General features: G+C 39.0%; 4 protein-coding genes across 5 annotated transcripts; 1 reads left to right on the plus strand and 3 right to left on the minus strand.

Annotated features, from left to right (window-relative positions):
* Positions 1 to 1,691: 1,691 nt before the first annotated feature.
* LOC141589715 (uncharacterized) lies at positions 1,692 to 6,762 on the minus strand. The gene is made up of 7 exons (XM_074410341.1): positions 6,367 to 6,762; positions 6,094 to 6,269; positions 5,189 to 5,636; positions 3,910 to 4,980; positions 2,779 to 3,859; positions 2,234 to 2,452; positions 1,692 to 2,149 (listed from the first exon to the last, which is right to left on the minus strand). Exons 1-7 carry the CDS (start codon positions 6,760 to 6,762, stop codon positions 1,692 to 1,694), a joined length of 3,849 nt encoding a protein of 1,282 aa, XP_074266442.1.
* Positions 6,763 to 10,327: 3,565 nt separating this feature from the next.
* Positions 10,328 to 11,260, minus strand: LOC141589716 (trihelix transcription factor ASIL2-like). Its single transcript, XM_074410342.1, has one exon. It carries the CDS (start codon positions 11,258 to 11,260, stop codon positions 10,328 to 10,330), a length of 933 nt encoding a protein of 310 aa, XP_074266443.1.
* A 2,096-nt stretch (positions 11,261 to 13,356) lies between these two features.
* Positions 13,357 to 14,232, plus strand: LOC141589717 (uncharacterized). Its single transcript, XM_074410343.1, has 2 exons — positions 13,357 to 13,647; positions 13,726 to 14,232. Exons 1-2 carry the CDS (start codon positions 13,357 to 13,359, stop codon positions 14,230 to 14,232), a joined length of 798 nt encoding a protein of 265 aa, XP_074266444.1.
* Positions 14,233 to 16,403: 2,171 nt separating this feature from the next.
* Positions 16,404 to 20,266, minus strand: LOC141591730 (uncharacterized). 2 transcript variants are annotated; one of them, XM_074412164.1, is made up of 6 exons: positions 19,947 to 20,266; positions 19,621 to 19,714; positions 17,953 to 18,026; positions 17,423 to 17,479; positions 16,940 to 17,173; positions 16,404 to 16,808 (listed from the first exon to the last, which is right to left on the minus strand). In XM_074412164.1, the coding sequence occupies exons 1-6, from the start codon at positions 20,064 to 20,066 to the stop codon at positions 16,665 to 16,667; spliced, it is 723 nt and encodes a 240-aa protein (XP_074268265.1). In that variant the 5' UTR covers positions 20,067 to 20,266; the 3' UTR covers positions 16,404 to 16,664. The 2 variants fall into 2 exon arrangements, with proteins under 2 accessions (XP_074268265.1, XP_074268266.1); XM_074412165.1 differs by having other exon boundaries at positions 16,404 to 16,812; positions 19,947 to 20,264.
* Between the last annotated feature and the right edge of the window lie 2,957 nt (positions 20,267 to 23,223).

Below are 23,223 nucleotides of genomic sequence, written 5' to 3' on the forward strand. Positions count from 1 at the left end.
CACAAAAGTTAGAAAATTTTGCTTTTGAACAGTTATAGGGCCCCATTTTTAAATTTCGCACAGGGCCCCCTTAATATCCAAGACGGCCCCAAGACGGCCCTGATTAAAATTTTCACCAAAAAACTCACTTTAATTGTATAAATGAATAAGATATTAGTATCAAGGAAAATAAGATGGTGTTACCGGCACCGGCTACCGAAATATGGTACTACCGAGGGTGTTTTGATTTAAATTTCTCGGTTAAATTGTTTGTGGTTACTTTGATATAAATGTTTGGGATAAGGGGTAATTTGGGAAATTTATTAAATTAGATAACGATTTGAAGTAATGTGTCGACGATGAATATCGATTGGGTAATCTTAGTGTCTTTTCTGAGTCTACGCTAGACAAGCCCACATAATACCAACTATTATTGTTTTCTCCCAACTAATCATACAGAAATAGAATGGCCCAAAAATTCCCATTGAACCAGCCAAGTATAAAACATTAGACGTATGGGATTCTAGGGAGTTGGTATATGATTCTAGGTAGGGGTGAGCAAAAATATACGAAACGGTTTTAATATACGGATACAATACGGTATACGATTTCAATTAAACGAATTTCCGTATATACGATACGGATTTCCGTATACACGATACGATTTTCAAAAAACAGTATCGTATCCGGGTCGGGCAAAAACAAAACCGGGTATACGGTTTCTGATACGGTTTTTGAAAATAAATAAAAAAAAAAACAAAAATATCTTACAAAAACTAAATAATTTAACCAAAATCACTCTAACTTGTCCACTTTATTTTTCCCTAATGCATTTGTATAATTAATATTGAAATTTTGCTTATTTTAATAGGCAACCTATTATTAAATTTAAATTAGGGTGTACCGGTTTTATCATGTATGCAATAAATTGAACAACAAACAACTGAAATCCGTATCTGGGTATACGAAAACCGTATATACGGAAAAACCGGGTATACGAAAACCGGGTATACGGTTAAACCGGGTCGGATCCGTATCGGCAAAATTGTGAATTTAAAAACCGTATACTCGATACGGTTTTCAAAACCGTATCGGGTATACGGTTTTGCTCAGCCCTAATTCTAGGGAGTTGGAATGTAGTTAGAATCCATTGGACATGTAACTTAATTCCAAAAGTCTCCAACCAAACATTGGAATGGAGAAAATCCATTCCAATTCATTCCAAGAGAACCAGCCAACACCCCCTTAGTTAATTCGATAATTAGACGTAATATTCTAAAATAATAATTGAACGAAATGATGTTAAATAAATCTAAGGCATTTTGTGGTAGGGCCCAACTCTAAAAAATGAAAAAAAAAATCTCTTAAATCAGAGAACCAATTAAAAAACTTTAAATGATTTAGTTTTTATGGTAAGGTGATAATGATATAAATACATATACACCATCTGTAGGGATAAATAATCTATTGTAAACTTAGTAAAAAATATAAAACTATTTTTCAATCGTAGACAAAATCCATGTACTCTTCTAGTGTTCGCGTCGGTATATTGGTGGTGAGCCAAAGTTGTATGGTATCAACTTAATTTTGTTAAAACAATCGTATTTGCAGGATATTAAATTTTTCACCAAAAAACTCACTTTAATTATATAATAAATGAATTTTTTTTTTTTGGTGCATAAGAGGGGCCAAGCCCCAGATACAATTCAAACTTAAATACGAACTATTCGGGGGATAACTACCCCGAGTACATCTTCACGAATAATATTGCGCAAGCCATCAGGAGGGGCATCGAAGTAAGTCACGGAAATACTCGAGTTAACCCCGGCGTTTGCAAGACAATCTGCTGCTCTGTTAGCTTCGCGAAACACGTGATCGATCTTAACAGTCCATCCTTCTAGCTTAGTGAGTTCGATGCACCTTTGGACTAGTGGTCGAAGACTGTTGCTGAGGAGCTGCTCCTCTTGGACAAAACTCACGCACTGTGAGTTATCCATATGAACCAGCAACTTACGTACCCGTAACGATCTAGCGAGTTCCAACCCGATAACCAAAGCTTTCATCTCCGCCCTCATGGAATTACATATGCCGCAAGAAACATGAAAGGCTCTAACAAAATTACCCGCCTCATCTCTTAGGATACCTCCACTTCCAGCCGGTCCCGGGTTTCCTTTGGATGCACCATCCGTATTAAGCAGTAGCTAATCGTGTGGAGGAGGAGACCATCGGATGAAACGCTCTTCGTGTACAGTACCTGGAATGGGTATGAATAAGGAAAACGGGTCGAGAGCTTTCCTTGTGCACTCGAATTGTCCTCTCAAAAAAGTAATCGGATCAGTCGGGTTTTCATTTGCTCGGCCAAATGAGACATTATTACGCCAACGCCAAATCCACCAACAAGTCAAAGCGAATTTCATGGACCAGTCGTGAGTAGCGAAGGGTATACTGTTGCTAGCATTCTTTGAGACCCAATCTGAGAAGGACAGTGTATAAAAAGTAGAGGAAACAGCACACTCACCGAGCTGCTCCCAAATCTCGGTCGAAAAGGGGCACTTGCGAAGTAGATGATCAGTTGTTTCATCTGCTTCTAAGCATCGTGGGCATATAGGGTCGTCATGAATACCACGTCTTACTCGATTACAATTAGTCATAAGCCTGCCGTGAGCAGCTAGCCAAATAAACATTCGAGTTCGTTGTTGGACCGGTAATTTCCAGATGACGTGCCATGCCATGGTATCCGTTTCTGGTGGAGTATCCGCTGTTTTGATGAGAGCTAAAGCGGATTTTATAGAAAATTACCACTTGACGAGGCATTCCAGTAAAGAGAGTCTTCTAAATATGGTTCCGGGGACAGTGAATAAGCGGCTATTTTTAACAGGTCCTCACGTGATAGGAAGTTGGAGAAGACGTCCCATTTCCATCCCGAAGATTCATCCCACATGTCGGATACTGTGGCTCCCAAAATATCCTCCGGTAAAGGTAGAATGGTCCTATCCGATAAACTTCCTGAATCCACCCAAGAATGATCCCAAAAGAGAGTTTTGCGCCCGTTTCCAACCGCAACAGTGCTGCCCCGATTAATTATTTTAGCTTGTGACGTTATACCGGCCCACACATTAGACATGTTGGGTTTTGGCTGAAACATATCGACATCGCACCGACCATTACAATATTTATTACGGAGAACTCGTGCCCATAAGGTCTGTGGTTCAGTGAGAACTCTCCATCCTAGCTTTGTTAGGAAAGCTGCATTAGATTGTCGTGACGATCGTATGCCTAAACCCCCCATTGACTTGGGTTTTTGGACTGTATCCCATGAAATAAGGTGGATTTTCCTTTGCTCTTCTGTGCCTCCCCATAGGAAGCGTCTAGTTTTCTTGTCTAAATTGTCACAAATTGAGCGTGGAATTTTAGCTGTCTGCATACTATAATTCGCCATAGTAGATAAAGTGGATTGAATTAGAGTATTCCGACCTGCCAGTGATAGATGTTTTGTCTGCCAACCCGCTAGCCTTCTGTTAAACTTTTCTTCGAGGTGAGCGAAGGTCTCTTTTGTCACACGACCATTAATAGTTGGCATCCCCAAATATGTACCCAAATCATTTGTGACTTCAAAGCCCAAGATATCCCTGATTTCTTCAATGGCTGCACTATCCGTATTCTTAGAGAAAAAAAGTTTCGATTTCGCCACACTAACCTTTTCCCCCGAGGCGCGACAAAAATTGTCAAGAACGTAATTGATGACGTGAGCCTGATCAGCTCTTGCTTCCGCAAATAAGACCATATCGTCTGCGAAAAAAATGTTTGAGATGCTAGGACCGTGCTTACATATGGGTATGGGAATCCAGTCCTTATTACGAACCCGAGTGTCAATCGCTTGCTGCAATTTTTCAAGACACATCACAAATAGGTAGGAGGATAACGGGTCACCTTGTCTAACCCCCGGGAGGGTTTGAAAGTTTCGGTTGATTCTCCGTTCCATAGAATCTTCATTGTTGTGGTAGTCACGCACTCCATGACCGTGTCGATCATAAGTAAAGGGAATCCCATATCAGTTAGAGTGCGTCTGATGAAGCTCCATTTGAGACGATCATATGCCTTTTCTAAGTCTATTTTAATTGCCATATAACCCGTCTTTCCGGTCTTTTTTCGCATGGTATGAATTGCTTCCTGAAAGACTACGATATTATCCGTTATTTGTCTCTCTGGGACAAAGCCACTTTGGTTTTCCGAAATGAGCCATGGGAGGACTTTTCGAATACGGTTGGCTATGGTCTTGCTTATAATTTTATACGCCACATTGCAAAGACTGATCGGTCGGAATTGGGATATATGCTCCGGTGCAGGAACTTTAGGGATCAATACAATATGTGTATCGTTGAGAGCAGCGGGCATTCCCTTGCCTTCTAGTGCTTTCATCACCATGTCATATACATCTCGTCTGACAATATCCCACTGTTTTTGATAGAAGAGGGCCTGAAATCCGTCGGGTCCGGGTGCTTTAAGCGACTCCATGTGCATAATCACGTTATCAATCTCGGTTCTGGAGTAGTACTTATTTAACCATGTCCAATGCTCATGGCTAAATTCTTGAAAAAGGTCGTATGGGATGTCTGCATCGAAGTCGTCTGGAGTATCGTCCGTGTAAAGATTTTTATAATATTCCACCACTATTTTCTTGACATCATCACTGTTGTCAATCCATACTCCTTCATCGTTCTTTAGTGTATTAATGCGATTTTTCCACCGTCGAATTAACGTACTTACATGGAAATAAGAAGTATTACGGTCGCCGTCCCGAATAAATTCCACCCGTGACTTTTGGTACCAAAGTAATTCCTCCCTTTCGAGAATGTCGTCTAGTTCTTTGCGTAGCTTTGCTTCGAGCTTAATCAAGTGGCTCTGCCTTTGGGTCGAGAGGATACGCTGACATCCTTCTATGCGTGCTATCAGCTGCCTCTTTTGTCGGAAAATATTACCAAACACATCTTCATTCCACCTCTGCAATTTATTAGAAAGTTCTGATAAATTTGTAACTAAGTTCTTGCATGTCGTCCAATTTGATTCAATGAAGGAAGAGAAATTCTCGTGTGTCATCCAAGCCGCTTGAAATCGAAACGGTCTTTGGATCGCATTGAGTGGAGCAAAACCATTTGGGGATATTAGTAGTGGGCAGTGGTCACTTTGGAATGCAGGGAGATGGTCTTACGCTTGCATCCCCAAACATTGTACCCCACTCGCTGTTACATAATGCTCTGTCAAGACGAGCACTCTGTCTTGTTGCTTCCGAATTCCCTCGTGACCAAGTGTGGGCAGGGCCTGAGAATTCGAGCTCGATAAGTTGACAACTTTCTATCCAGTTATTAAAGAGCTCACATCTTCGCGCCATGTTGTTATTGCCTCCATGTCGCTCAGTTAAAGACCGAGTCTCATTGTAATCACCCGCTAACATCCATGGGTGATCATTGTTCCGCGCAAAACGTTCCAGTTCTGACCAAAGTTCTACTCGATTTGAGGGATTTGGGCTGGCATATACAACCGAGAAAAACCAGGGCAATTCACCATTACGCGAGACTTCAATAGTAATGTACTGTGGATGTTCTTTGACAGGCAAAACAGAAACAAACTCGGGTCTCCAATACAACCAAATACCACCACTGAACCGAGTACCGAGTACCGAAATACGGTACTACCGAGAGTGTTATGATTTAAATTTCTCGTTTAAATTGTTTGTGGTTACTTTGATATAAATGTTTGGGGTGAGAGGGGTAATTTGGAAATTTCATTAAAATTAGATGACGATTGAAGTAATGTGTCAATGATGAATAGCGATTGGGTAATCTTAGTGTCTCTTCTGAGTCTACGCTAGACAAGCCAACATAATACCAACTACTACTGTTGTCTCCCAATAAATCATACAAAAATATTTTATTTTTTTTTGGCAGATGTAAAAAACGTTTTACATAACTAGCCATAGCCTTACACGCAAGGCTATGTGCCACATTATTAAACGATCGAGGAATATAACTAATAACTAAACAATGAAAAAAAAAAAGAGGTAAAAAAGGATGTCTTCAAGGACCGCCTTAAGAAGATGATGTGGTCGCTCCATACCAGAATTGACCAACCAGAGAAAAGCAATCTGTAGATATCTCCAAGTGACGAATTCCCTGTTCCCGAGCCCACAAAAGGTCCATTCGCACTCCCAAACCTTCCGCTTGGGAAGGTGACTCAGCTATAATCCTTCTGTCAGCGTAGCAACATCGTTCTCCAGTTCCTGATAAAGCGACCTATCCAACACCGGCATTATCCACCCCTTTCCAACATGCATCAACAATAACCCGAACATAGTCACATGCAATGTCTAATTTCACCCACAAGACAAACAGGGTTACTTTCGCGTATCCAGAGATGACGCTCAGTCTGCATAGTAATTGTTGATCCCAGTGCTAAATTTGTTTCCTTCTGAGCCACCGCAATTACCCGATCAGCCGTACCAACAATTTGTGTCCATGGATTATAAAACATAACCGGATGAAAGTCCATCCCTTGGAAAAGAACTCGATTACGAATACTCCATAAACACGAAATCATGGCAAAAAAACGGACTAACCGTTCTTCCGCTCCCTCCAAATTACCCAAATAAGAAACCCAGTCAATAATCCATTTCTCAACACTCAAATGTGATCCCATGTCAGTACGAGTACCAATCTCAGAGCAAGCCCACAACGTTCGTGACACAGGACAGTCCCGAAATAAGTGTTCTATTGTTTCCATGACCATTCCATCATTTTTACACAACTTGCATCTTGGATCCACCTCACTATTTCTACGTGCAAAGTTATATCCAACCGAAAGGGCATTAGTAATGATCCGGCATAGCAGAATTTTCCATGCTTGTGGTCCAGGAAGTCACCACAATGACTGCTTACAAAAGTTACGTGTAACCGCGGAAGCCCTTACCTTATCCTTATTCGATCCTTTTCGCACCATGAAATCCGCAAAAAGAACCCCATAACCACTCTTCACACTATACACTCCATCATTAGTATGTAGCCAATATACTTCATCACTTATCTGTGTCCTACAAATGGCTAAAATACTCATAGCACTATAATCCTCAAAAAGTTGATGAACCAACCCTTCATTCCAAACCACATCCTCGGCATAATGCACCCGTCCTATGAGTTCTTGAATCTTTAAGTTCCTAAGATCCACCGACTCCACACCTAAAAGATTCTGCTTAGGCTCAGGACACTCACCTCCAACCAATTTGTTCGTCCAGACATTCAGTTTCGAATCCAGTCCCGGTTTCCATCCCACATGTTGTCTCACAAAAGTCAGCCCATGTAAGACACTTCTGGCACCCCATGATAAATTATTTCCATAATTAAGAGCCAAATTTTCCGAAAGCAGTCTTTCACCTAGAAGCTTTTTCCGAAAAACTCTCGTGAAGAACGAGCCATGCCCATAAAGGATCTCCACACATGTTTTGCCAACATTGCCTGATTTAAACATTCTGTTATAACAGAAGTAAGAAAGAACTAATAAAAACAATAAAGAGACAAACGCACAGATTTACGTGGTTCACTATCGGTGTGTTAGCTACGTCCACAGGGCAGAAGGGAAAAATATTATTGATCTTGAGGATTACAGATTTCAGAGTATACTCGTTAGAGTATTCAGATTTCAGACGACTCAGATTTTTGACAGATTTCTGAATGAATAAAATAGACGGCTTATGAGAGTTTATATTAGGGCTGAGCATCGGTCCAAGACCGGACTGGACCGGACCAAACCGGACCGGACCGAAAACCGAAAATAAAAATTTTGTGGACCGAAGACCGGACCTAAACTTTTCGGTCTTGGACGAGACCAAACCCGAAATATTCGGTCCGGTCAGGTCTTAGACCGAAATGGACCTAGAACTAATTCTTTCAGTATTTCGTGTATGATAATTACATTTCAGTTTCACTAAAGTAAATGTCGATGAATAATTAGACGAATGTTTTTGAGAAAAAAATACTCAATATTAATTTATAATGTCTTGTGAAGATAAAATGGTAATTTAGTTTATAATATTCTAATGATAGTCTTTAGAAACATAATATTTGGTCCGGACCTAAAATATCCGGGTTTGGTCCGGACCGGACCGAAGACCGAAAACTCAAAAAATGAGGACCGAAGACCGGACCTAAAAAATTCGGTCCGGGTTTGGTCCAGACCAAATGGTCCGGTCCGGTCCATTTTTCCGGTCCGGACCTAAACTTGCACACCCGTAGTTTATATAGTACTCTCATAACAGATATTTTCCTTAACAGAATTAGGAAACCCTAACAATTTCCTAAACAGACAAGGAAACTAAATAATAGTTTCCTAAACAGATAAGGAAACTAAATCAGATGCGGAATTCAGAACAGATTCAAGGCATATTCTAACACATTCAATATTTCGAATTTCAAGACCTTCTTCACGTTTAGGTAAGCTAAGGTATTTTTTACTGCACCAATGAATAGGCCTCCCCAATCTCCTACCCGCCCACCAAAAATGTGATAATAAGGAATTTATCTTAGTAGTCACACATACCGGTATTTTAAATACCGATGGAAAGTAAATAGAAAGATTTGATAGGACAGACGGAATTAGAGTAAGTCTTCCCGCAGGTGATAAGAAAATCCCATTCCAAGAGGAGATCTGTTTCATCACAATATCCAACAGGCCCTTAAATAACTCTCTCTTTGATCCTTGAACATCCGTAGGTAAACCAAGATATTTTCCAAGGCCCTTATTGCCTTTGATCTTCAGGTTTTTCAACCCCGGCGCGCCTTTGCAAGCGTAGTACTCGGACTGAACATAATTCCCGATTTATTTTCATTCATAATTTGTCCCGAAATCTTACAATATTTATCCAAAATGACCCTTAATGATTTGGTCGAATTATGATTGTCATGTAGAAAAAACACCGCATCATCTGCAAAGAGCAGGTGAGAGAGCGGATCTTCACCCCGACACAAACTGATGCCTTTCAGGGTTCCATTATTCTAGGGTTCCATTATTCTGTGGACGGATCAGATTCGAAGAAAGAGCCTCCATGCAGAGTACGAAAAAGATAAGGTGACAAAGGGTCACCCTGTCTAAGCCCACATTTTGGTTTAAATAAATTTAGAGGCGCTCCATTGAAAAGGACCTGATACGAGACAGTGTTAAAACAATTCATGATCAACTTTATCATACGGCTAGCCGGCTAGGCAATCCAACCTTAATAAGAACAGCCCTTAAGAAGTCCCATCGAACACGATCATAAGCCTTACTCATATCAGCCTTGAATGCATAACGACCATGCCTTCCTTTCTTATGGGAATTGATTTTATGAAGTGCCTCATGTGCCAATAAAATCATACAAAAATAGAATGACCCGAAAGTTCCCATTGAACCGGCCAAGTATAAGACATGAGACCGTCTTGCTTGTGACGGTCACAAGTATGTGGCCTTTCACATTCGCAGCCCCCTTCCTGTGCCCACCCACTTGCTCTCCCACTTGCTCCTTGTGAGAGGTCACAACCTTGTGACGGAATAGTGCCATTACAAATGAGAATTTGTGATATAACATATGGACAGATATGCACTGTGCGGTGTGCTTGTGTGCAAGTCTCCGGTACACAAGCATTGCCTTATAGTGAGTAAAGGGTTCATTGCAATTTTCAATCCTTTTTCAGAAATTTACAAATGTGCTTTTCCGGTGTAGCTTCATTAGGCGGTAAATTGAATCGATTCTTTATTTGTTTCACGATTGATAAACAAGTGTTTAGCCTAAAAAGAAGGGTTTTCCACTTGTCAGTATTCATCTCCAGAAATCAATTTTTGACAAACAAAAGCGATCACAAATACGGAGTACTTGATAAAGATTGATGCCGATTTCTTCCATTACCCAACTCATTTAACGAGAGCAATAACAGCATTCTAATCTGTATTACACGACGGTCTTAACCAAAAACCAAATGAGAATAAACTCTCGATTTTTTCGTTAAATATATATCATCACATACCGAAAAGTTAATTTGTCTTTTTTCCCAACAATTACAAAATGCAATTCTCCCCAACATCGAGAGTTAAACCCGTCTCCAAATTCCTACAAAATGGAGTACTCTTTTCCAAAATGGAGTACTCTTTTTCTTAGAGCGATGATAACGTCACTACACTAATACAAGTTCACTCTCTCACAACTTGAATAACATTAGTAAAAACGACCGTTAAATTTCCTAAATTCCTTCCTAGTTCTACTAATGCTACAATTTACTACCATCCACAATTAGAATTAGCATAATTACTACTAATACGAGTATAATCCTCACAAGTTGATACGACCACCACCACTATTCCTCCGACCACCACCACCGCGATTAAGCTGAAAAAACTCGAGCTGCATTTTCATAAGAGACTCAATCCTCTGAATTTCCATCTCTTTAACAAACACCATCCTCTGCCTCTCCATCTCCACTATATCCTCCAACTTCCCCCTCTCCGCCGCCTCATACGCCTCCCCAAACCTCCCTATCGCCGTCATCAATTCCTCCATTCCCGTCTTCTTCTCCTTACCCTTCTTCCTCCCACTTCCACCACTACCCACATTCATCTCCACTCTCTGCCTCTTCTTACTCTCATTAGGCAACCAACACTCTTTTTCCGAGTCTGATTCCGAGTCCGAGTCTAATTCTATCACTGCAGGTCTCATACCACCCACATTGCCTACACTAACATTAAAATTATGATTATGATTCACCGTACTATGAAGATTAAACCTCTGCTGTACCGAAAACGGTGTCGGAAATGGAAAACAATGCCTAATTACTTGCTGCGGAAAAGGTAAGGGTAACGGTAGCGGCTGCGGAATCCCGAAAGGAATTCCGACCGGAACCTCTTTCTGAACCGGAGCAATAATCCGGTCCAACCGGTCATAAAACGGCCAGTAAGAAGGACCACAACCAGCTAAAACCTTGGATTTTTCAAACTTATACTTATTAATCACGGCATCAATGCGATTCTTACACTGAATTTCGGTTTTGGGAGTAATGCAGTACTTAACAATGGCGGAAATTTCATTCCAGTTGATATAAGAAACGTTACCTCGTCGAAGCTCAACGTAACGGTGGGCCCACGCGTTGATTAGTACGGAGGTGGAGTCGTCGGTCCATATGTCGTCTCTTCCACCGGCGTATAAGGCGGAGACATCGGCGGTGATTTGACCGGAGTGTGGTTGTTTTTGTTTGTTGTAGTTGTTCATGAAGAGAGATAAAATTAGGGTTTTGGAGAAGAGGAAATGAGAAAGGATTTGGGGATTTTTGGGGCTTTTGGATGTGGAGGATGATATCTTTACGGGGATTACTAATCGTGTCACGGATGATGATGCGGACTGGCTAAGGAAGCCTTTCTCGGCCAAGGAGGTCCGGAAAGCGGTTTTTCAAATGGGTCCTCTCAAGTCCCCTGGTCCTGATGGAATTCCGGCTATGTTCTTCCAAAAGTGTTGGGGGTGGATCAAGTCTGATCTCACTACAGCTGTGCTTTCGGTACTGAATTCTGGGAGGGTGTTAAGGGAGGCTAATCGGTCTTTTATCGCTCTTATCCCTAAAGGTGATAATCCTGAGACTGTTCAAGATTACCGCCCCATTAGTCTTTGTAATGTTTTTATGAGAATTGTCACTAAGTGTATTGCTAACCGATTGTCTAAAGTGATGGGTTCCTTGGTCGGGGAATTTCAAAATGCTTTTATTCCGGGAAGGCTGATTAGCGACAATATCTTGCTGGCTCATGAGGTTATTTATGCCATTAATGGACATAAACAGGGAAGAGTTGGAAGATTTGCGTTTAAGGCTGATATGAGTAAAGCTTATGATAGGGTCCGGTGGCAATTCCTGGAGTTAACTTTATACAAGTTTGGTTTCCCTGAGACGTTGGTAAAGCTGATTATGAGTTGTGTTTCTACGGTGTCGTATGAGGTTCTTTTTAATGGTTCTGCACTCGATGCTTTTAAGCCAACTTGTGGTCTCCGACAGGGAGATCCCCTTTCTCCGTATCTCTTCATTTTATGCATGGAAGTTTTGTCTGGGAAGGTGCTCCAAGCGCAATCGGCAGGGGCGCTTCAAGGCATCCGGCTCTGTCCGGAGGTTCCTCCTTTAACGCATCTATTCTTTGCGGATGATGCTGTTTTCTTTCTCCAGGATGTCAACCGATCGGTGTATAGGTTAAAAGAAATTTTGGATGCGTATTGTCGGGCATCGGGGCAACAGATTAATGATAAGAAATTAGGTGTTCTTTTTAGTCCAAGTACGAAGCTGCTTCAGGCTAAGACATGCTTACAAGTTCTCAATATTCGTGATAATAAAGGAATAGGAAAATACCTTGGTTTACCTACTGAATTTCAGGGTTCAAAGCGCGATATTTTTGCGGGCCTAACTGAGATGGTTGCAAAGCGAGTTTCTTCGTGGAATGGAATTTTTCTATCACCGGCGGGTCGTTTAACCTTGATTTCTTCTGTCTTATCAAATCTCTCCAATTACTTTCTATCGGCATTTAAGATGCCGGTAAGTGTGTCTAGCAAGATTAATTCTATGCTGGCGCATTTTTGGTGGGCGGAATGTAAGGTAGGGAGAACTACTCACTGGTGTAGTAGAAGGTTCCTTAGTCTGCCGAAGAGTTCGGGAGGGCTCGGAATGAGGAATATTGAGTGCTTGAATCAGGCCTTGTTGGCTAAACAGGCTTGGCGGATTGTTTCAGGACAGACTTCCTTGTTTTGCAAGATCTTTAGGGCCAAACTATTTGGCAAGGAAGGTTGGCGGGAGGGGTCATCGTATTCACGTCGAAGTAATGTCTCTTGGGCGGTTCAGAGCATTCGCTATGGGATGGATCTGATTTTGCAGAATGTGGCTTGGAAGCTGCGGTGCAGTCGGCTCCGAGCTCCGGTGCTGTCCGCGGCATGGGTGGCTGGGGAAAAACCGGATCCAAGTGCAGAAGCTATGCTTCCGGAAAATTCACACCTTAAAGATTTGAGAGTCAAGGATCTACGCTCATTGGATGGGCGCTGGGATGAAGAGTTTGTCCGTTACTTGTTCAGTAATGAGTCAGCTGCAAAAATCTTAGCTATTCCTGTTTGTGTCTCGCAGATTACGGACAAGGTGTTCTGGAGGCACACCCATAATGGTCTTTACTCAGTTAAGAGTGGATATGGAGTTGCCTTTGATGAATTTATGACGCTTCATGGGACCACTAAGGATAGGACTCGTTTGTGGTCCGGGTGGCATTCTGCAGAGTAAGCTATGGAAGTTACCTGGACCAAGCACTTGGAGGGTCTTCTTGTGGCGTTTACTGACGAATTCGTTACCTATGGGAAACGAGTTTGTTAAGCGGGGTTTAGGTACAGATTCGACTTGTAAGCTGTGTTCTCGGGAGGAAGGGAACACTGAAACGAGTGTGCATTTATTTCGGGATTGTCAAATCGCGCGTCGGGTCTGGGCTTGCTCTGATCTTGGTATAAGGATTGAAGGGGATGCACATATTGGGATAGAGGAATGGATTATTAATTGGCTCTCTTACCTTGAAAAATTGGATGATGCGGAGGATAAAATTGTTAAATACTTGGCGACATTATGGTGCTTGTGGCTAACTCGTAACCGGGTTGTTTTCCAGGGGGAGCCTTTTCATCCGCTTATGTATTTTGGTTTATGATCGAGTTCGGTCGACACTGCTTTGCAGGCTCTTAACAGTGGGAAGGAGGAGAGCAAATATGGAGAGGTGGATGGGCGGATAAGGGAAGCATGCCAGATACGTGAAGGGCGACCTCACTTTGTGGTAGGCAGACGGTATTCGTGTACAGCCACTCGGGTAATGGTAGATGCTGGGTGGAAATCGGTGGGGGAGGCTGCGGTAGGGTGGATTGCGTACGTGGATGAGGGTGGCCCGGGGCTTACCAGAAGTACTAAAATCGGTGCGGAATCCGGGTTGCAGGCTGAAGCTTTAGGAGTTCGGGATGTGTTACGATGGGCGCATTCTCAAGGGATCCTTCATCTTGAGGTCAATTCGGACTGCTTACAGCTCATCCTTCAACTGGCAGGACTGGAGTTTGAGCATCATCTCATTAGTGGTGTAATTAGTGACATGCGTCTTCTTTTTCCTTATTTTCATTGTCTTTCGTTTAGGTTTGTACCGCGTCGTCTTAATAAGGTTGCTCATGGGCTCGCTAAGAGGGCTATGAGTGACTAGGCTTTGGATTGTTTTTTACTGCTGCCAAAAAAAAAAAAAAAAAAAAAAAAAAGAAAAAAAGATTGTGTCGGGTGAGGTGTATGTGAACGTTTACCGAGGAACGGGAGTTAAACAGAGGAAAGCCCTGGTCAAGACAAGTCTTTGTTAAGACGATACTTCAATCGGATTTTAGAAAATGTTAATGGGATTATACACTGTTCGACATTGGACACGTTGATTTACACCAAAAATAAAAAACGACATTGGACACGTTGATTTACACGTTGATTTACATTCGACATTTTTGTGGTTTGTTAATTAATTTTAGTACTCTCCATTTCATTTTATTGTTATCTTTTCCACAAAATTTATTTCAAATTAATTGTTCTCTTTCTAAATGTAGTTCTCCGTAAATATTTACATTAAAGAAAAATGAGATGGAGCCACCCGGTGACGCTAAATTTGAGCGCCACCGAAGGTATTATCGTAAATTTGTTACTTATTTGACTTTCCCTCCATCTAAATTTGAAATTCAAATTAAATAATGTTAAAGGGTAATATAGAAAATTAACATTATTAATTAGTTACGGAGTATAACAATAATATTATTTATAAATATTAAAAAAAAAAACTCCAAAAATAGGCGTTTTTTGTGGAATCAGTTGAGCACCATTGTAGTATTGTACCAAGAGGCAAGAGTTGTTACAAGTTATAAATAATACTGAATCCCCAATAGAAACCATTAAAAGGCCATCCTTTTTACATTAAATCGCTTATCACACTCATTTTATTACTCATTTTTAAATCCACTCAAAATATAGAGTAAACCAATATAACTAGAATGGAGGAAGTATTCTTGACTGAGTTATCTTTAAGTGCAAATTGAGCAATTAAATATACGAATGTTAACTCTTTCTTTGTCTATGAATGAATGATCAAATGAAAAAATATTTTTCCCTACAAAAAAAAAACATGAATTATTATATTGAACTCTTTGCATATACGGTTTTTCAAAATATATGAGAGAATTTTGAAAAAAAAAATATATGACAACCAGATAAAAGAGATGAAAGGTGGAAACATATTTTGTATGGAATACCATTTTTAAGTTGATAACGCAGTCATTTATAAGGGGGAGTCGGAAATAGTTCGAAAAATCGATTTAGTTGTGAGATTTCCTCAAATTTTGCACATTCAACTATACCTGGCCAAACTGTCAAAAAAAAAAACTATACCTGGCCAAATAACTAGGCCTAACACCCGAAGTAAGGACCGAGTAGAGGCGGCAATTATTGACACGATCCGTAAAAACGACACAAACCCGACACGAAATTAGCGGGTTAGGGTTAAGACGTTGTGACCCATTTAAGTAATTGGGTTAACACGGACACGATACGAAACTCAAACGGGTCGGGTTAGGGTAGAGCTCTTTCAACTCGAACCTGACACGAATAACCCATTTATTTAAAAGTGTTATAATATATTTCGTTTTAATCAATAATTCAACAAAACAACTTTAAAATAAGTATTTTTATTCCTTATTTTTGGGATAGAAGGACTGTAAAGCTTAGTTTATTGGATTAAACGAGTTAAGCGGGTTAAAAATTAACTGCTTATAGATAAATGGCTTAAACAGATCGGGTTGGGTTATAGAAAACTTAAATGGGTCGGGTTAGGGTTGAGGTAGTAGTGACCCGTTTAAAGTTGATACGAACACGAACACGACACGGCCTGTTTGCCAGGTCTAGGACTGAGCATGACCATAACCCGAATTGACATGCGTGAAACAATATAATTTCGTCTAAAGGTTTATTGTTGCAAACGAACCATTATTCATGAAGAACTTGATCCGACCAAAATCTTGCAAACTCGAAATAAACCCAGCTCAAACAGACTCGAGCCACAGCCAGCCGGCCTGCCTGACCCGTTGCTCTTTGCCTAATCCAACCCAATATAACATACTCTGTCACCTTAGCTCTCTATTAAGTATAAAAACTCGATAAAAATAATAAATAACCAACAACAACAACAACATTAGAGCCTTAATCCCAAAATGATTTAGGGTCCGCTGACATGAATCATCTTTTAGAACCGTCCATGGGTGAACGCTCAAAATGCGAAAAAAAGTAGAAAAGGGGAAAAATGAAAAACAAAAGAGAGAGCGAGACATAATACAAAGTCAAGGTAAATAACCAACCGGAAAAACTACCTCATTAACTAAATTAAGTATTAAACACAATTTTCTGCTTGATAAAACACTCCACAATTTGGAGGCCAAAAGCAATCAATGTGTGAAATACAACATAAATAGAAACTCAATCACCAAAAGAAGATTCACGAAATGTAGTACTCGTTCAGTCGTACGTAATACAAGGCTGGAGATACCACTTGAGGCATCTCTCTAGATCCTTCATCGTCGATATCGCCTACCAGTGACACATTCAAAGCCGAAATCATATTGAGATGCCGGTGTTATCATAGGAGTGATCATGGAGAGATGAAACCCTTTGTTTCCTTCTCGGTCTCCTACTACCCGCTCCTCCTTCGTCCTCTATGTTGGTTGCCCTTTTCTCTCCCGGGTTTCCCCTGCACTCCGCCTGTCTTCACAATAAACGCATTTCTTCCTTTAGATGCGGTTTACAATTTACTCACTCCTTGAAACATGCTCGAACCAATTAAAGAAAGGAACGATTAATTGTTGTACAAAAAAAGGAACTTAATCGCTTACCCCTACACGATAACTTAATGTGTTTGGATTGAAGGGAGATGACCCTTGTACGCTATTCATCTCAGAACAGCTTCTCTTGTTCGTAATACTTGGACTCTCCATTGATCCAAAAAACGCTGAAGAGCAAGGGGTCATCCCTTGCGACGATGTGGAAGGAAATGCATCACCATTGTCCCTTTGGAACATCTCTTCGAAAAGCTCTTGTAATTGTTCAAAGCTCTCCTCCCCATTTTCCTGTTAATTAATTCCGTCAATGAAAACAATTACGGACTCCTCCTAAACCGAACATTATAGCCATCTTGACTTTAATCAGTCCCCAACATTCCTAACCAAGTAAGATTGTGCAAATAATTCTAATTCTAATCTAGCGGCTCGCGTAAATCACGTATCTAAATTTAACACGGTCAAGTCTACATCTAACCCCCTAGGATCGCGACCACTTCTAAAATGAAAGGTGTAACAATGATAGACATGAGAGCTCACATTAGGCTTTTGTTCGCACATCATAGTAGCCATCTCGTTCAAAAACTCGCCCATCCCCTGCATTTAAACCAGAACATAGTTTAGCATTCTAACTATTTCAGTACATTCATCTTATGCCAAAAATATGACGTTTTTTCACATAACAACTTTACACCCAGTGGTGGAGCTAGGGGGGCTAGCAGGAGCGCTTGCCCCCTTGGCGGATGAAATTTTCGGAATTTCTCGTTAAAGTTTTCGAAATTTTTCCAGTGTACCTTATAATATTACCATTTCGCCCCCCAAAAATTTTTCGCCCTCATACACTTGAATCCTGGCTACGCCACTGGTTACACCCGATTTTTAGTAACGGTGTATTTACGCGTTTAATGACTCACACAATATTAGTCATGTCGCCGTGAGCTCTAGGTCATAGAAACAATGATGAGAAAGACCAATACATTAATGTAGAATCATAGTACAACGTTTTCGTTCTACAAAAGGGTAATACATTTAGAAAGCAAAAGGAAACAAGCAATGCCAAAGGGACTCACATGATTGTTTTGGTCATCATCATTGTCGTAGACTCCAACGTCATACATAAATCTTTTGGTCTCATCAGATAGAACTGTTCCAACAACCAAAAAAATCCCTAAAATCATGTCAAGTTGCACTATAGCTCCGAAAATTACAAACAATATCTTCAATTTGTTGTAAATAATCAACATGCCAATCATGCTTATAAGACCAAACATTCTCGACGGTATCCAGCAATTTCACGGCAATCCAAGACCCAACCAATACAAGCCGTCGATGACTCGATCAATATTATTTAAGACGAACATATCCGTCTTACACAATTAGACAAGTCAAATAGATGTATAAGTTAAAAAGCATAATAATGTCTATAAAATACTCCCTGTGTCCCGGTGATTTGTTGTCATTTTTCATATTAGGGTGTCTTAATCAATTATTGTCCTTTCTATTTTAAAAATGAACTTGATGAGCAATTTGATCATTCACATTTAATTTGTTTCACTTGTCATTCAGTAATTGACTCATTCCTCTTTTCTTGGTCTTTGTGCCAAAACCAAAGGATAACAATTGATTGAAGGGGAAGTAGTAAACTCTTGTCCCCATCCACCAATATGGGGTGGCATACTAGCATTTAACACCGTTTTACACATATTAAGACGGATATGATCGTTTTAAAGAAGACCAAAAAAAGTGCGGATCCAATAGTATCTTTGTTGCGGAAGCTCTCGCTTTAAAAGAAGGTATTTTAGCAGCTAAATACTTAGAAATCTCAAATTTAATTGTGGAGGGTGATAATTTATGTGTGATTAACTCGATTCGAGGTACTTGGCAAATTCCTTGGAAAATTTCTAGTATTATCAAGGATGTGAAATTAGACCTTTATTTTTTCGATGGAGTGATAATTAAACATTGATTTCGTGAAGCCAACAAGGTTGCTGACTTCATGGCTTCTATTGGACAATCATGTCCAACTCCTTTAAAGTGGTTTGATAGCTGGTGGCTTCAACTACCTCCCTCAAGGATGAGATAGGTTGGTCCTCCCCTAGAGGATCAACCTAGTTTTCTTACTCTTTTTTTTTTTTTTTTTTTTAAAAAAAAAAATATAGTAGAACTGTAAATTCATAATCCTAGATTTAAATAAACCAAAAGGTGGGTCTCATTCAACAACCAAGATTCAACATCTTTTGATCAAGACTTTACGTAGTCCGAGAATACGAGGCCCAAACTCATACCTCAAAGTCTCGAACTTTACGCAAAGTTGGTCGTAATAATGAGCACTTCTAATCAGAACAAAAACCGGAAAGGGTACAATAATAAGCTGAAAATTAGCAGTAACGGAACCAGGATTTATTATTAAGGGACGATAAATTTCATGTGAACGCACCAGTAATGCAATAACAAATCAGGACAAAACCGAAAAGGAGTACAATAATAAGCTGAAAATTAACAGTGACGGAACCAGGATTTATTATTAAGGAGTACAATAATAAGCTGATTTATTATTAAGGAGTACAATAATAAGCTGAAAATTAGCAGTAACTAACGGAACCAGGATTTATATTATTAAGGGACGATAACTTTTCCACAATAACTTTCTTTATAAAGACTATTTTAATCAAAAATAAACAAATTACCGAGACGGAGGGAGTATTTGGTAACCTAAAGGAACAGAGAAGGAAAATTACCAGAATAAGCAGTTTGAATAGCCTGAAATTTCTTCTTTGCTTCTTCAACGAACTTTGAATTTCCAGAAGACGAGCAACGATCCGGATGCCATCTCTACTCAAATTAAAAAATTCAACAATAAATCAAATGAAATTAAATTAAAATACTCCGTATAACACGCTGTTTTTTGTCATGCAAATTAAAACTCTATTTTTAACATATTAATCCAAAAAAAGTGATTTCTTAACAAATTGCAGAACGTACGGAGTAAACGTAAACTATTGACCGTGACGGAATGAGAAACACAATACACATTAATTAGAGAGAAAATAAACAAGAATCAAACCATGGCAAGTTTTTTATAAGCAGATTTAAGCTCAATTTGTGTACAATCTTTATGCAATCCAAGAATTGCATAGAAATCATCATCATTGTTGTTGTTGTTTCTCTGTTCTTCACCCGACATTTGTATTTTAGATTTTGCAACACTTTGGTGTCGACGAATTTGATTGTAAGATTATACGGAGTATATTATTATACTTATATAGTCAATAAAATAAGAGCGAATTGAATGGGATATAGAGATATGGTACGTAATAATAATAATAAATTTATATAATAATAAAAAGAAAGAGCAAAGTTATGATTTTGTAGAAGAAAGAAGAAGTTGTAGATGGCTGGCTAGAAGAATAAAATAGGGTAAAATTAGAGTAGTAGTACGATACTACGATCAACTTGTTGTGTATACGTTAAGGCACAAGAACTCTCCAGAAGCGGCTACTTTCTTTACTTTTTTTTTTTAATTTTATACGCTCTTTAAATAAATCAACTACGCTGCTGCACATCTAAAATATCATATACTTTAGGCAAATTTAGCAAAACTAGACTTCTATCTACCCCCAATTACACATATGTCTACACCAATTTTTATTCAATACCGTCTTAACTTAAGATGATTCTTCCAATTTCACAACGGATTATATATAATAGACGAAAATAAAATAAGCTTTGTTAAAATGTGTCTAATTATATCGAATATGTCTTAATCGAGTGGTTAAGATAGGGGTATCTTGGATAATAGGTCTCAGGTTCAATTTATCCTCCCTTTATTGTAATGCGATTAAGTGCGCGTTTCGTTGAAAAAAAAAAAAAAAAAAAAAAAACTTGTCTAATTATGTTGTGAGGTTAGGAGTAATAAATTTTAGATTAAATGTGGCATGACTTGCATCTCATGAAATGAAACGTTTTACTCTTTTGATTATTTGTTTACCTATTTTTTTGGATGTCTCATTTATTTAACTTTTTATATTGCGGATAGTTTTGATGGATAATTTCATCACTCATTTTATTGTTGTCTATTTACGGCTTCTCCTCCCCTCTGAATATCTCATTGATCTTTCATGCAAAAACAAAGTTAAATAAATAATTAGGACGGATTTTTATCGTCTTAATCAATAAATGAGATTCCCTCTATATATGAAAATACTTATTTTAAATATTTTATTTTGGAGAAAGGTGAGTAAGAAAAGGGATAGGAAAGAGGAGGAAGATATTTTGTTGGAAAAGTTGAGATTCATTTTCATTAGTTTAAAGAGGGACCCACATGGGGAACAACTTGAATTCCACGTGTAATGTATAATAAGAATAATAAGAATATAAAAGAAGTGGTAAACCAAGAACTAGAAGGTTCGGTTTTAACTATTTTCGGTGAGTTTACGATTGTGGACCTACTGGCTGTACATTTGTTTGGGTTTATGAGGAGTTACGGTCCATGCAATTATGCTTAAGAGTTGGTTGGTCTATTCTTGTAATTTGCATGACTAAGTAATGCATTAGTCAATTTGTGTATGAAATTATCTTGTACAAATACAATGTTAGACTTTAATTAATGCTTTTTGTTTAAGTGAATGATTGATTAGATTTGTGATGTTTAGGGTGCATGTGGGTCATTGGCTCATTGCTAATTAGATAATATAAAATAATTAACTTGATTATCACGTTAAGTTGTTACGTTTAGTACTGTGTTCTAACTTACTATGTTTTACCGTTGAAGGGTTATTTCAATAGAAAGTCAAAATTGTGCTTGTAATAGAATCTTGTTATTAGTTTGTTACATTCTTAACTAAAAATGTATATTCGTGACAAAAAAAATTTGTGAAATTTGACTTAATTTTCTCATAATTGCTAGTAATGGTCCAACATGAACATAATCTGATATGATATTGACTCGATTGAGCATGTAGCCAATGTGTACTAGCACAAACTAATACTCGTAACAATTAGTCTCATTATAGACGTATATATCCGTCTAAAGTGAAAGACGGGTCAAATATACTTAAAGTGGTAATATTTTTTTTGTACTTTCACCATACAACTTGTTGCTTGTTTTATACTTAAACTGGGTGGATATTTAGTCCGTCTATAACTATAGAGGGATATCTCCCGTGAACTAATAAAGTGAGTAATCGAGATTCATCTAAACCGAGTCAATACTAGACATAGCAAATTGGCAAAGTGGTCCATAAGTTTATGTCAAGTGTTTATGTAAAGTGTAGAAGCAACAGTTACTGAATCAACTTGTGGTTATTCCAATTTCCACAGCCGACGTACTAAAATTCGGTTAGTATCTCTTAAAACGGCGATATTAGTCTTAGGACTAAAACTGGTTAAATAATACCCATTAGATTAGAACGAGACAAGTGTTTTTGTTATATTTATCTCATTTACACTATTTGAATCGTTTTAGGTTTAAGACAGATATACCTATCTTATAGACGAATTCGTGACAAGAATTATGTGAAGTCATTTTCATTTTCAGCAACAAAAACAGTACTCTAGAGGTTTACAGCAAGGGATGGAAAACTACAGCTATAGACTTTCGGACTTTATGACAGTGGACACACAAGTAGGATCCACAGCTGTTTGGGCAATTTGCTCAGTTCATCAGGTGACCACCATGGCCCATTAACTTTGTACCCGAACACTAGAGTTTTATGCTTAAAACTTGGGTTTTTGACCATACCCCACTTCTGATCGGTACTCTCTTTATCCTGATCATTTTGATTTTTCGTTTGATCATATTAGCATGTAAGTTACTATGGACGATATGATATCGACCATGGTTGCCTCTTCTATGGTTGATTGTAAAGGTGATCATGGGTCGGGCCCATGTAGTTTTAGGCCGGTTGGGGAGGGTAAAAATGGTCGGGCAAAATGTATGGGCCTATTTAGTGAGCCTAAACCTTGCCCTTATGTGTTAAATTGGGCTTTTCGGGCCCTAAAATTTACGACATACCGAAGGAGATAAGTAGCATAATACACTTAACTAGTACCTTAAAAAACATACGCCGTTTTTAAAATTGTGCAATATGATGAAGTGTACACGAATTATTCTCCAAAAATATAATAAAATAATCATCGCCGCATTATGAATAATTAATAATGTACTAGTAGATATGATTTGTTATGTAAAAATCGTTTTTAAATCTCAGTAAATATACATAACTTTGTAAAGAGTTTTTATAACTTGAACAAACTCACAAGAAAAAAAAATATTCCTTATTAATTAAGGTGGACTGGGCTCGATCAGAATTTAGGCCAAACACTTGGTCCAAACCCGGCCC

This window comes from Silene latifolia, chromosome 7 (assembly GCF_048544455.1).
Source record: "Silene latifolia isolate original U9 population chromosome 7, ASM4854445v1, whole genome shotgun sequence".
In the NCBI taxonomy this organism is placed as follows: Eukaryota; Viridiplantae; Streptophyta; class Magnoliopsida; order Caryophyllales; family Caryophyllaceae; genus Silene; species Silene latifolia.

Coding starts and splice junctions, on each gene's coding strand:
- LOC141589716 (XM_074410342.1), bottom strand. CDS start 11,260: ATGAACAACTACAACAAACAAAAACAACCACACTCCGGTCAAATCACC.
- LOC141591730 (XM_074412164.1), bottom strand. CDS start 20,066: ATGTCGGGTGAAGAACAGAGAAACAACAACAACAATGATGATGATTTC. Junction 19,715..19,946: donor CTTATAAAAAACTTGCCATG/GTTTGATTCTTG, acceptor TAATTTGAGTAG/AGATGGCATCCGGATCGTTG. Junction 17,174..17,422: donor TGTGCGAACAAAAGCCTAAT/GTGAGCTCTCAT, acceptor ATTAATTAACAG/GAAAATGGGGAGGAGAGCTT.
- LOC141589715 (XM_074410341.1), bottom strand. CDS start 6,762: ATGGTCATGGAAACAATAGAACACTTATTTCGGGACTGTCCTGTGTCA. Junction 5,637..6,093: donor TCTCTGGTTGGTCAATTCTG/GTATGGAGCGAC, acceptor TACTCGGTTCAG/TGGTGGTATTTGGTTGTATT. Junction 4,981..5,188: donor CAATGTTTGGGGATGCAAGC/GTAAGACCATCT, acceptor AATAAATTGCAG/AGGTGGAATGAAGATGTGTT.
- LOC141589717 (XM_074410343.1), top strand. CDS start 13,357: ATGGGAAACGAGTTTGTTAAGCGGGGTTTAGGTACAGATTCGACTTGT. Junction 13,648..13,725: donor TGTGGCTAACTCGTAACCGG/GTTGTTTTCCAG, acceptor ACTGCTTTGCAG/GCTCTTAACAGTGGGAAGGA.